The 13,702-nt window shown below is 34.1% G+C and overlaps 1 protein-coding gene across 3 annotated transcripts in view; it reads left to right on the top strand.

Annotated features, from left to right (window-relative positions):
* The window catches only part of LOC131592170 (cortactin-binding protein 2-like), a 76,218-nt gene that overhangs the window by 38,304 nt on the left and 24,212 nt on the right, over positions 1-13,702 (top strand). For all 3 annotated transcript variants that reach the window (XM_058863490.1, XM_058863489.1, XM_058863491.1), the window contains 4 exons: positions 2,157-2,360; positions 7,527-7,626; positions 10,706-10,856; positions 11,961-12,215. In XM_058863490.1, the coding sequence (XP_058719473.1) occupies positions 2,157-2,360; positions 7,527-7,626; positions 10,706-10,856; positions 11,961-12,215 (710 nt within the window). The remainder of the gene's footprint in view (positions 1-2,156; positions 2,361-7,526; positions 7,627-10,705; positions 10,857-11,960; positions 12,216-13,702) is intronic.

The raw sequence follows: 13,702 nt of genomic DNA, 5'->3' as shown, positions 1-13,702 counted from the left end.
CTTAAGGATGCCTCAAGAACAAACAAACAAACAAGCAAATAAACTACATCAAAAATTGCACTTTTTTTAAAAGGGAAGGAAACCCAACTACTATTCATATTACCAAAATTCCAGTGTTATTTGGATAAAACATTGTAGTAACTGCAGTGCCATCTTGGCAATATTCACTATCAGTTAACTACCACAAGAAGACAGTAAAAACTACACAAGTACTATTTAAAATACATGAATGGATGTACAGCAACAGCTGCAGCACAGTTAGTTTCAAAGAATAGCAAAAGGCTGGAAAAATAAAAACATTTTCACAATGGAAAGGAATACCATGAGTTTTTCTTTGGACCTTAGTGAATTTTGTAAGAGTGAACTGTTCTCAAATGCTGGAAGTTGAAGATAATATATTTTTTTGCCACTTAAAGGATACAGTTTAATTTGTATATTGCTTATTGGTTTTTTTTATAAACTTCAGAAACCCTCAAAATCCTCTGATTAAAATTATTGGAGAAATAAGTATTACTAAGAGTATTAATAGTCAGAAGGTAGCTTCAGAATTGAAGTTATGAGAAGGTGTATGGAGTTCATTTTACAATTTTTCTTTGGTTTAAATTTGGATTTAAAAGGTAACTTCATAGCTACAGTGTTGACTTCATACAGTGAATATGAAAAAAATAAGTTTAATAATAAGCTAATGATATTGGGAAAATACTGAAAATATGTTTCCTTTCGATACTTAACAAGTAAATGTAATTTAAATTGACAAATGTAGCTTATTTTAGAAACAAATTTGAAAATACTCCAATCCTTTTTTGTTGTTTTTTTTGTTCTCTTTTTTTTTTAGTGGAATCAAACAATGTATTCTTCATTAGTGTTGCTCAGATGATAAATTCTTTTGTAAATCTTGATTAATTAAAAAGTATCAAGATACTACAAGGTGCCCAGTCTGTTGTTTCTGTTGGTAATTTCCATATTTGATTTTGTTTTCCAAAATGTGGAGCAGATCATCCCAGTATGGTACTGCTACTACCACATACTTTTTCTAGTTCAAGATAGAACTTACTAGCTAGAATGGAACTGAAACTAATGCCCTGCAGCTCTTCTTCAGTCTCAGGCATTTCAAAACTGCATTAAAAGCTGCATTAACTTGCTTTGTATCAGATTTCAGCCTCAAATAGCAGCCTATTTGTGGCCACAGAAGACAAAGTTATTTATTCAGGAAATAAGTCTAATGTGTATTTTCTAAAGGAAATAGTGAAAATATGAAAAAAAACCCAAAACAATCTTTCTCCTATTTTGTCTTGCAGTCTTTGATCAAGGAAGAATGCACAAAATATTCCATACCTTAAGCAGCAAACTTCATATTCTTAACAAAGTCCCTACTAAAGCCAATAAGTAGTCAACAGAACACTTAACCACAACTTCTAAGCTTTCAGAGTTTTGGACTGAATAGTCTTTGTTAATGGAGTGACTTGAAAGCTTTCATCTATGAATTTTATATAACCTGTTATTCATTCCCATTAGAGCATTTTATGATATATTGTTTAAGTATCACTGAGTAAAAGGAATGTTACCTTAATGGAGGGTTTCATAATAAATGTAATTTTTCTGTATTATTTGTGTAAATGATTTCTACGTGTGTTTTCAGACTTTCTGAAAGACACCTGAAATCGTTAAGGGCTCTCTGTGCAATTTATCTTTATAACTACATGTGAGTTATATAAATAATAAATATATAAATACTAATGTTTGCAATAAGGAGGATAAAATTACATATAAAAGTAAGTACTTTGTTTTGAAAACTTTTCCATACATACTTAAAAAAAATCTTCCCAGCATATTGCAAATAAATTAAAACTTGTCTAAAACTTTGTAATTTTTGATAATATACCTTTTTTTGAGACATCCAAATGCTACTACAGTTCACAAGTTTCACACTGACGTTTTGTAGTGAAGTCCTGTGCATTTGTATTAGTAAGTGTCACCCGAGAATGTAGTTTTCATTCTTCAGGATACCTTCTAATGTGTAGACAAAGCACTGTCACAAAACTTTTGCTGAACTAACAAATGCAGTCGTTTTGAAGATATTTTTTAACACTTAAAAGAACACAGAAAATGCAGGGCTTTATTTATGTGTCTCTAACTTTTGTTGCTTTAACTCACAGGCTGGTCTTCCTCCCTAACCCCTTCGTTAACAAGTGGTGGTCCTGTCCCCCTGGGTGGCAGGCCCACCCTTCTTCACCAAGCTGCTGCCCAGGGAAATGTCACTTTATTATCAATGCTGCTTAATGAAGAAGGACTGGACATCAATTACTCTTGTGAAGATGGCTATTCTGCCTTGTATTCTGCTGCTACGAATGGACATACAGGTAAATGATACTAAGATCTAGTATGGCATCCATGTAAACTAGTGAAAGCTTATTTTATAAGTTTTTAATATTCAATTAGATCAAATGCATTCTTCTTAAAAATGTGAAATTGAAAGTGAGATATATAGGTTATATTACGAAAGTCGTGGTATAGCATATATGAGCAATGCTTCTTGAAGCAGAATTTTGAAACAAAAAAATGGTAGCATTCTGCAGGAACATCCATTCTAATTCTCCACTTACTTTGCATAAAAAGCTACAGGTACTATCACCCACTATTCTGTGAAAAAAATAAAGATCTTTTGTAGCAATAGGAGCTTGAAAAAAAGCTTTACAGGGAGTAAGCAGCAAATAGATGGTCATCAGCGTTTTGATCTTCTACAGCAGCAGTGAAAATGATGGAAGATAGGGTCAGAATAGTGTGTTACTTGGGAAATAAAATGAACTGTCTTTATTTTTGAACTAAATGAAATAGCCCTCATTTGTTACTTAGGCTTTCCTGAAAAAATTAAGAGGGGTTTTTTTCCTCCTATGACCCCAACCCTCCTCTGTATTGAGGAAGTAGCTTTTCTGAGCCTTTCAACAGTCTTCATATTTTATGAATATATTTATGAAATGCAGCAGGTATCTTACTAAGAGATAATTAATTTCATTGATAGTAACTCCTAGCAATAATTTTCAGACTTTTCACACAAGGTTCTCAAATAGCAGGATTTTTTTAAATGTGCAGTGCACGTTACTATAGCTTTTCTACCTACATGAAAACCTCCAGATTCTTATATTGCAAGTGGTATCATTATGCTGTTTTAAACACTAAAGATGAAATCCAGCAATACCAATGGAAAATATTCCATTAAATTTTAGTAAATTCAAAATTTTATTTCAGAGTAGAAGGTGGAACATAGTCTCATTAAAGCCACTGCTTTCAAGAGTACTTTGTGGTTTTATTTAATAAAATATTTATTAGTGACACAATTACAAACCCTTGATCCAGTGTTCCAGATAGTCCATAGTGACACTATTTCATAATTCTTTTCAAGTATTTAAACAATGAAACTAAACTTAGGATATAAAATCTGCAGACAGGCAGATGGTGTACATTTTTCTCACATGTTCAGGGTTAATTTTGCTACCTGGCATAGCAAAGAAGGAATTTTCATTTTGCTCAAAATGTTATATTTTGTCTTTGCTTCCTAGGGCTATGGTTTTTTTTTTGTAGAAATGTCTGGGTCTTTTCACCTGAGTTTCTTTCCTTTGCCAAGACCTTTAAAATAGTGAAAAAGTACTTTTCTTTTTCCTTTGGTGAATTTTTCGTTTTTTCAATTTGTTATCTGCAGTGTTATGAATCCTAATTAATTATATTGTGTGGATCTATTATTCTCCCCTCACTGAATGGATGTTTGGTGTATTCTTCTCGGCTTACATCCAGTTATCATTGCTAAGATTTATGGGAGACCACAATTGACCCAATTCTTCTTTATTCATCTTGTGTTCTAAAATTGCTTCAAAGCGAATGATTTTCAGTTACAATTACAGAGCAGCTTCTACTAACAACAAAGGCAATTTGGTTCCTCATTTTATTGTCAAAATTTCAAATAAGAAAGAGACTTGACAGAATTGTGAAAACATAATAACAAAAAGCAAACATATGCATGTGCACCCTGTAATTGTTTAGTATGTTTTATTTTTTGAGATAAAACCAGAGGTTATAGTGTTGTTCTAATATTTATAGTTGACAAGATGTGAAAAGTATTTTGTTGTACAAATCATCATATTTCAGCAACTAAATGGATTGTATGAACTCTGAAGGAGAGAATTACACAGCCAGCAGTGTTGATGTCTCCTTAATGAATTATATGATAATTGAAAGTTTCAGATTTATAAAATTTTTGGAGAAAGATTTTTATCCTTAACTTTATTATATAATAATTTTTCATTACTTAAGTCCTTTATCATACCTCTTTTTAACTAGCTAGGTGGAAAGAAATTACACTGGTGTCATTTTAAGGATAAAATCACTTATTGTTCAAATTTTTCAGTGTGATGAGTTGTGTTGCCTATGCTGGTGGGTGCTCACACCATGATTTAATTTGTTAACAATATTTTCAAAGTTGACCTAATGACTTAATAGATTTTGAGATTTCTAAGTCAACTAAGCAGATTTTCCTATTTCTCCTGGAAAAAAAATTGCCAGAAGAAAAGAGTAACTTTAGAATTTATAAAAGCCAGCATAATGAACCCTTCAGAAATACCACGGTTCAGAGATTCTTGGAAGAGTGTAAAGTGAATGATCCCCACACATTTTCAGTGAAGAAATACAGTATTTGAGATGTGTAGATAACTAGAGGGTGGTAGAGCACATTGTAACCAGCATGGTGGCAGCAGCTGTTACATGCTGTCAGCCCATACTGTAGAAAAATTTGATTTACGCAAGAAAAGAGCACTGAAATACTCTGTCCTAATCTATCCTAATTGCAAAATGTGCAGCTTTCCTGTTTGGCAACAGTTGCCTTTTGAAAGCTGCAGCAGAGGGTTTGTCCAGCACGTGAGGTTAATAGCAGATGCTTTGTTTCCAGCACACACTGTCCCTAATTCTGTCGGTCTGAGAGAGAGAAATTCACCCTAAAAATATACACTTCCTTTGTATTTGGACAGACATGAGGAAATGGTTAATTTTGTGGTTCAGCCACTAGATTGGGATAGCTGAACAGGTTGTCTTGTCAGACTGTATTGGTTTTACCATTAGCAAAGAAGGAACCACTTCAGGTCTTTTGTGTGCTTAATAACAGTAGTTCTCTTAGCTAATAGATCTACATAGGTGTATGATGTTGCAAATCATGACCATTCTCTGCCACAAAGAGGTGGAGAACAACACAATGAAACTAAGAGTTTCTGAATCTGAGAGATTTGAAGATAATATCCTTTGGACTCAGCTATGTGCTAATCATATGTATTTATGGTGTAATAGATTCTCTTCTATCCTGAGTATTTGGAGGCTGTGGCACTCTGGTTGATAGGAAAAAACTGGAAGGATGTGGGAAGTAGAAAGGAATGAGGTGCAGAAACATACAGCTACATGGAGTCTGCTTTGTCAAGCCACCGGATGTATCTGCATGATGTTTGCCAACACTCTGGAAGAACTAACTACCCAGCTATGGTGGAGAGCACTAAAATCTCCAGGTGTTTGTCTTAATTTGCTTCCATGTTTTGCTTTTGCTATGACCAAAAATTTTATCTTAGTGGCACCAATGTCTGTCTAGTGCCTCCCCTTCCACCCAGTACTCCGCTTTGCTGCTTACTTTGGCAGACCAGAGTGAATTGGAGTGAATGAGCCTGGATTGACCCAAATTACCCTTCTCCAAATCCCAGTAAAAACTCTATCCAGAAGACCCAGGCTTCTTGGAGATAATTGCTATTTTACTTGATATGCCACCAGAACGGGTCATGTGGAGCTTACTGGCTCACATGTTTTGCCTTATGCAAGTAGCTGTATTTTCCTCATGGTCACACTTATCCCTAAGAATAAAAAGCTGTTTTCAGAAGCAGTATTTTCATAGAGATAAGCTTCATCAGAAGCAGTATTTATACAGACATAACCTACCACGGGAATGATCTGCTGGTCAATAAGTGTGAATTAACCATGCCTTTCTAGACAGGTAGTCTTGTTCTGTGTGTTCATGGCTTTTGCATGGCTAACATATGCTTTATGAAGAGACAGCAAAGTATTCTAGCCAAGTACTTGAAACTTCTGGATGGAAATGCTTTCAACACCCCTCATAAACTTTAAAAGTATTTTAGGATGTCAAGCAGGAATCTGTATTTTCAAGTTAATAATTTAATATAGGACCAGGATTAACAATGGAAAAAAGATAAGTCATTCTTAGCAGAGTATTTTTGTGTTAAAAAGTGAATAAAAATATAATTTTATTTGAAGTAGTACTATCTTACAATTGGGGGAATTGGTAAGTTAGTTAACAGAAAGCTTTTTTTATGAATTAAAAAAAATTACAAGTCAAGTCCTGGTAACTAACCGTGTTACAGACAACCAAGTTTACAACAACAAAAAATAATTTCACATCAGATTGTTTGCTTCAAAATTAAAGAATGCTAATTTGCAACATAACTTAGAGTGTTTTAAAATCTTGTTGCTTAATGTTAAATTACTTAATCAATTCCACAACATCTGTATTAGTATTCAAAAAAATTGTAACAGGAGTAAATACATCGAAGAATGGTTTAGACTAGTCAGATTTCTGAGTAGTTCTTAATGTATTTTTCTGATATCCAAGTAGTTCTTAATATATGTTTGGTTCTGATACCTAAACTTCACTAACAAAACCTGGCTTTGGGATTTTACTGAGTGCTGGAACAGCATGCATTAAACTTGCTCAGAAATCAGGTCAGGAGTTTGTAACTGGTGTTGTAGCCGAGCTTATTTTCCAAGTAGTAGTTTCAATTACAAAAGACTTGTTTTATTTTGGTCTGGAGCCAATTTCAAGAATGAGGAACAGATCAACTGTTTTCTTCAAAGTTAATTGCATCAAATGATTTACCAATTTGTGGATGAAAAGCAGTCTAATTACTATGTAATTAATTATCTGAAATTAGCTGTAGGGATGATGGAATCAGGCTGGTTCTATTTTTAGCATGTGGTTTTGGAAATATATGAATGGCAATGGTTTGGGGAGATTTGAGTTTGTCAGCTTATTTTATTTGTCATTGCAATCACAAGTCGAAGTGTCTTAAAATAAGACTGACCAGTGTGTTGCTTGAGGTCTGTGTGGCTTGTGAGCATCTCCCTTGTGGCTGGCATATTTGTCACGACTGCCAGTAGGCAGTGATGCCTTCAGGGACTCCTGGATAAGTCAGATTCCTCACTTGGGAGGTAAAACAGCTAATACTGTGGGAATTGCCTGCAGTGGCATGTGTTTAAATCCCAGCAGAAGCCAACCCAAGCCCTTTTTGCAAAAGGGTGGTGATGCCCCTGGGAGGCAGTTCTCATCTCTCTCCTGCAAACTTCTTCCTGAGCTTTTATTTCAGTCCCCTAAGGTGTGATGTGTAGTCCAAAAGACTGGCTGATTGTTGCCCCTTGAGCAGACTTTAGCCTCTAGTAGTTTTAACCACTTGCTCTTGTTGACTCATTCTATGGTTTTGCTCCATTTATAGATTGTGTGAGATTGCTGCTGGCTGCAGAAGCACAAGTTGACGCTGCTGATAAAAATGGCTTTACACCCTTGTGTTCAGCAGTTGCTCAGGGACATGTCAAGTAAGTGAAACCTTTAAGATTTTGCCTGTCAGCTGTTACTCAATATTATATTCTCTTCACATTATGTACATTTTATTACGTTGCTGTTGCATTTTTATGTATAAATTTATGTATTATACATTGTAATAATTTATTATATTATATAATTACATAATATAATACACTACTATATCTTATAGTATATTATATACAGTATATATTGTATAATTATTATGCTATTATGTAATATAATATTAAATATTATATATAACTATATATATTCTATTCATATAATATACATTATTATAACTCATATTCATATATATATAACTCGTATTCTCTCATATTATATAACTATATATATAACTCCTAAATTAATATTCTTATGCCATTCTGATTTTAATATTTGCTATTTGTTTGTTTCCAATTTCATCTCTTAAAGTTGCTGAGCATGTATTCTTAGAAATTACAATGTGGTACTGGTCTACATGGGCATTATATCTCTGAATTTCTTAATTTTCTTGGAGTTATCAGCCATAATATAGGATTAACAGACAAAGGAAGAAGGAAATTATTTTTGCACTGATTTTTTTCAAGCATAGAAAACTATGAATATCCTATTCAGAGGCAAAAGAACATCTGAATTTTTTCCTGAGTGATGCATAGTCAAATACCTTACACAACAGAACAAGGTTTTTTGAAGATTTAAGTTTTTTGTATCAGTAACTTTGAAAAACAGAAAATTATGTACAAGCCAAATAATATTGCAACAAGCATTCTTCAAAATCTCATTAGAATAACTTATGTCATATAATCACAGGAAATAGAACTGCAGGTTGGAAACAACTATTAAATAACCATTTCCAGAGCATCCTTTTCCAGAGAAAATTATTTTACAAATTGAAAAGGCTTTAAGCAGAGTTACTAAGAATTCCTACTACAGAATTTAACTTTGTTTTACATATCTTTGCTGGTTTTTTATTTTCCTGATTATTTTCATGTTTATATTTTGTTATTTTTAAGGATTTTACTCTGATATAGTAACACATAGGATCAGTCTTTAAGTGTTATACTGTGATAGGCCCTGACCCAACAATGAGGAAGAGTGGAATCTCTCTTCTCCTCACAGTCATCCTTAAGTGTACATGAATCTTCAGAGATCCTTGCCACTTCTTATAGATTTCAAGCTCATCAACTACTCGTCATTTTTTACTGGAGGTATTACTCCAAAGGTAGCAGATGCCCACTAGGTGTTTTGAGCACAGAAATACATGTCTAGTTAAGTATTTCAGTGTTTTGTATAAAATCTGTAAAAAATACACGTGACTTGACAAGACAAACCCAATATACACCCTTCATATTCTTTCACTAAAATAAATATCTTAATACTTCATTTAAATAGGAAGCTATTTATTTCCCTGACTTAGCCTCACAACACTTTGCTCTGTGTCATTTGCTGTGTTGTAATATAGCAGACTTTATATTCTTTTTGCCTTGGAGTTACTTATATAATATGTTATCCCTAAACACATTTTTTTGCTTCTACTTTTTTCGACACTGAATATGAACTGAATTGTAAAATTGAGCATGGAATGATAGGGCTAGCCAAAAATGTCAGAGACACTACAGATGGTTCAGGCTGTTTGATTTGTTGGTCACTTCAAAGTTCAGGCTCAGAAAAAAAAATCTGTAATAGGTAAAATTTGGGGCAACAGTATTGTCTGTCTTCTGATGTGGAGTTAATGACAGCACTAAACTGCTCTCAGTTGCACTGTAGGTGTCTGTCACAGACTTGCTAACCAGTCCCCTGTGACATCTTCATTAATCTTTTTCCTGAGCCAAGACAATACTGTTGTTCTAACCCTAGTTATGTAGTCAGAAAAAAAAAATCTACTGTTTGAGGCTGGTCCAGTAGTATCACCAGATCAGAAAATGGTTTTAGGAGAAAATTCCAGAATCATTTCCCATATGGTGCAGGCTAGGATGACTTTCCCTGAACTTGAGGTGAAAAGACAATGAAGCTTTTCAAGATTCACCAAATACAATGAAAAGTATCAAACCAGATATTTCTAACCTATCAGACTTAAAGCTCAGTCTTGAGTTGCTATATGGAATGCTTGTGATTTTTTTAATATGTAGTTTCTTATATACCTAAATTCTTATATATACCTTAAATTGGTTGAAATACTTTGTCACAGTATATTTTGTTACAATATGGTCTCCTAATCAGTAATCTGGCATTGCACTGACTGCTTTGAGGCTTTATTGTTGATATGCTTTCTATTTTTATGGACTGATAATTATTCAGCTGGAGAGCTGGGAACTTACCTTTGTTAACAGTGCGTGTTTGAACTGCAGAGTGAACTGACTGGCATTAAGATTTTTGCAAGGTCATAAGTGTTGTTGAAAAGCTAGGTTGGGGAGGGGAAAGGTAGCCAACCCTGGCACAACAACTGGGGGAAAAAAATGGACCTACTGCTACAGTCTTGTGGGGAAGTACAGGAGCTTGGATATGAATGCCAACCCCAAGTTAATTGCTCTTCAGCACTCCATCTAATCTTTCATCCTCCATAACCCAGTAGCTGCTAGCAGTACACCCAAGCCATCCTTCTGCAGTGGCCTCCATTCAGGGACCTGAATAGCAGGTACTGCCATAGCTGTTTTGCTGTCCCCCATCAGGTTACTTCCCTAGATCAGTGTCCCTTTTGCTGGTAAAGCTAGTCCTAGTCCTTAATTTTATTTTTCCCTTTTCTTTTTAATTCTATTTTAAATACCAGTAGTCAGAAATGTTTCTTTTTTTAGTCAGCTGAATGTTTTTCTTTAGCAGCTGTCATCAAGTTTTTATCAATCTTGTGAAATTCAGTGTTTTACATTCAGAATTTTTAAATGCAGCTACAGTAGTCTAAGATTCACATGTTTAAAGTAGCCTGTCTTTATACCTATGTACAAAATAATACTTTGTACTTGTATATGGGCTGATCAAGGTAGATCTGTATCTGTAAAATCAGTAATTTATTCAAAATATTTAAATGTTGTAAGCTATATAGAGGTGTTGGATTTCTAACATAAGACAATTTTATTGCTTTATTGTTTGCTGTAGATGTGCAGAATTATTAATTATGTATCAGGCTGATATTAACCATGCTGCTGAAAGAGGACAAACACCTTTGTACCTGGCCTGTAAAAACGGAAATAACGATTGTATTAAACTATTGTTGGAAGGTGGAGCAGATCGAACAGTAAAAACCAGTGTAAGTTAAAATAGTTTGTAAAGTTACAGTACCTTACAGTACAGTATAGTACCCAATATTGACATTAAAATATTTAAACTTTTCTTTAAAGCTGGAATAAACCATATAATTTGAAATTAGTATTTTGTTATTTTCATCATACTTTCTGGGGTTTTTTTAAACTGTATATTGTCTAAAATCTCCTAAATTATGTGACTTTCATGCCATTTTACGTATTTCAGATTCCATGGCAATTTGTTGCAACTTTTCTCCACCACTGGATTTGTAAAACTAAACTTGTCTGGTTTGGCTTATTTTTAAGGTGGAGAAGTGGAGATAATGATTTTTCTTCCACTTTGTATGTTAGGGTGCTTTATTGTTGTCCTTGAAATGACAACACCCCAAAAGTATCTTGCCGGTATTGTAAAGTCTCATATATCACACATGGTGGAATATTGGCAAAAAAAAGTTGTATCTGGAGAAGAGGGGGAGGAGGACTGTCTCAAAATTAGTGCCTACATGTTGCTTTTTTCAGGTGCTCTTCTAAAGTTTTTTTATGACTCTGATGTCAATAGATTCTTATGACAATAAATGTGGGTTATAGGCTGTTCCAAAATACAGAACAATGAGTAGCAGCTTCACAGAATATTCTACTCCCCCTGTAATTGTTACACAAAATTTTTTGTCATTCATTTATTTTGCAATTGTAAAGTAAATATATTTGACTTGGAATGAAAGTTGTGATGTCAAAACTGTGAAACTGACTAATAAATGGATTAATGCAACATGAAACAATGATAGTTAGAATAATTATTTTTTTTGATCCACAGGAAAGAAGCAATTTAGTTGTAAATTTAGCAATTTACAGGGCATGTAAGACCTGTATCATTTAGACTCTTCTAAACATTTTGAGACTATATCTGTTGGGCTGGCCTTGGAGAAAGCTGTAAAATTTTTTTCTGTTACATTTTCTTCCCTCTCTTCAGCCCAAAACACATACAAGCAACTTTGTTTTCCCAAAGGATTATTATGCCTTCCATTCAGATTCTTTGCTGATATAAGTCTGCAAACATTTTTTCTATGTGTTTGGTGGCAGTGTGCTTTTTGATTTTGGTTTTCTTTTAGGATGGCTGGTCACCAATTCACGCAGCAGTGGATTCTGGTAATGTTGAAAGTCTCAAGCTCCTCATGTACTATGGAGAGACGAACAATGGGAACTGTTTGATGGATGCAGAGCCTAATTTAGACTACTTTGATTTGGAGAAGAGAGAAGATTACTATAGTAGTAGAATAAAGCCTGTTGTTTCTGCAGATCTCATCAACCATGCTGACAAAGAGGGTTGGACTGCTGCCCATGTAGCAGCATCAAAAGGCTTTAAGGTTAGTCCGTGTGAACAAGTTACAGTAACCTGACAGAATCTGGGCAAAATAAATCCTTTTCTTTTATCTTTGAAGAATTACAACTTAGATGTCAAGTCTTTGTTATCTAGTTTATAGGCAAACTTCATTTAACAGAGACAGACCTCCAGCAGACCATTTGTCCCAGAATCCAGTCTCAAATGGAGTGAGTTATCATATTTAAATGTCTGTCTCTTATGGGACATTAATAAAAAGACAAAACATCATTACTTGATATTTTCAAAGTTAAGGTGATATGAATCCTACCCTGAATGCCAATTCATAGGATGTCATGTGCTTATTGATATTAGATGGGCATAATTTCCAGTTACAGGTAGGAATGATTTCACAATGAACAATTTTTCATCTGTGAAGGAGGTAAGAGGAAGAAATTCAAGAATCAGATTTGTGCAGACATACATTATTAAATTTATTATTTTGGGCAGCCTTTTTAGCAGGCAGTGATACATTTTTGTGAGGTTGCAATAACTGATGACATGGAGGATGACCTGATAGTTCCTACTGATGACAAATAGGAAGATTTCTGGAAATTTAATATTACTTCTTGACGTCAGAAGCTATACACTTCTAACACTGACCATTTAAAGGACTTCTTTTTGTATGGTAGCTGTCCATCAGATCTCACTGTAAAATTTTTACCCAGGAAGAAAATAGAGGGTGCTAAACACAGAAGAGTGAATTTTAAGAAAATGCAGTCCCAAGACTTCAAAAATCAGCTTGTGTTTACATTCCTACTTCAGTGTCTGTTATTATGTTTGCTTTTTTCCTGATAAATTTATGTTCAAAATAGATATGTTCAAGATAGACACAGATTTAGGATTCAGTTTAAGTTATGGGGTTTTTTTAGGGAGAGCCACTGCCTTCTCAGCATTTTGCATTACAAAGAGTCAATGTTCCATTACCAATGTCTGTTAGGCAGGTGCAGACTCTCATTCTAGTTTCCACTCATACAAATTTAGATGGAGTTTAAGGTATTTGCTATAGTCTGTAAATACCTAAATAATGTGAGCTATGTTGGCTCTTTCTGCAATACTGTAATCCTCAGGAACTTTGAATTTAGGTTTCATTTGCTGTCTAAAACTGCTTTGACTAGGTGATCTCTCTGAAAGTTCTGACACTGGAAGTCTTCATGTATGTCTTTCGTGAATTACTCAAGGGTTTGACTTTCTAAGCACATTACAAGTCAGTTGTTTAATAAGATCTCCATTTGGGCTTGAGGGAAGTCTCTTTAGTGATGAACATGATGCACAGCTGGCAATCAGATTCCTGGTTTTGATGGTGCAGAGACTATAAAATTGTATTTGATTTAATGTATTTATCAATTTGAGATATGTTAGGGATATTTAAAAGCTAAAAAAACTTAATAGCCATCTCCAAGTGCTGTTAACACTTAGACTTCATTCTTTAATCCATTATGTACACTGCATGTCATTCATTCCAGTGCATGA

The sequence above is a fragment of the Poecile atricapillus genome, chromosome W (genome assembly GCF_030490865.1).
Source record: "Poecile atricapillus isolate bPoeAtr1 chromosome W, bPoeAtr1.hap1, whole genome shotgun sequence".
Classification (NCBI taxonomy): Eukaryota; Metazoa; Chordata; class Aves; order Passeriformes; family Paridae; genus Poecile; species Poecile atricapillus.
The sequence above is the reverse complement of the archived record's forward strand: the minus strand, read 5'-3'. Positions and strand labels throughout refer to the sequence as shown.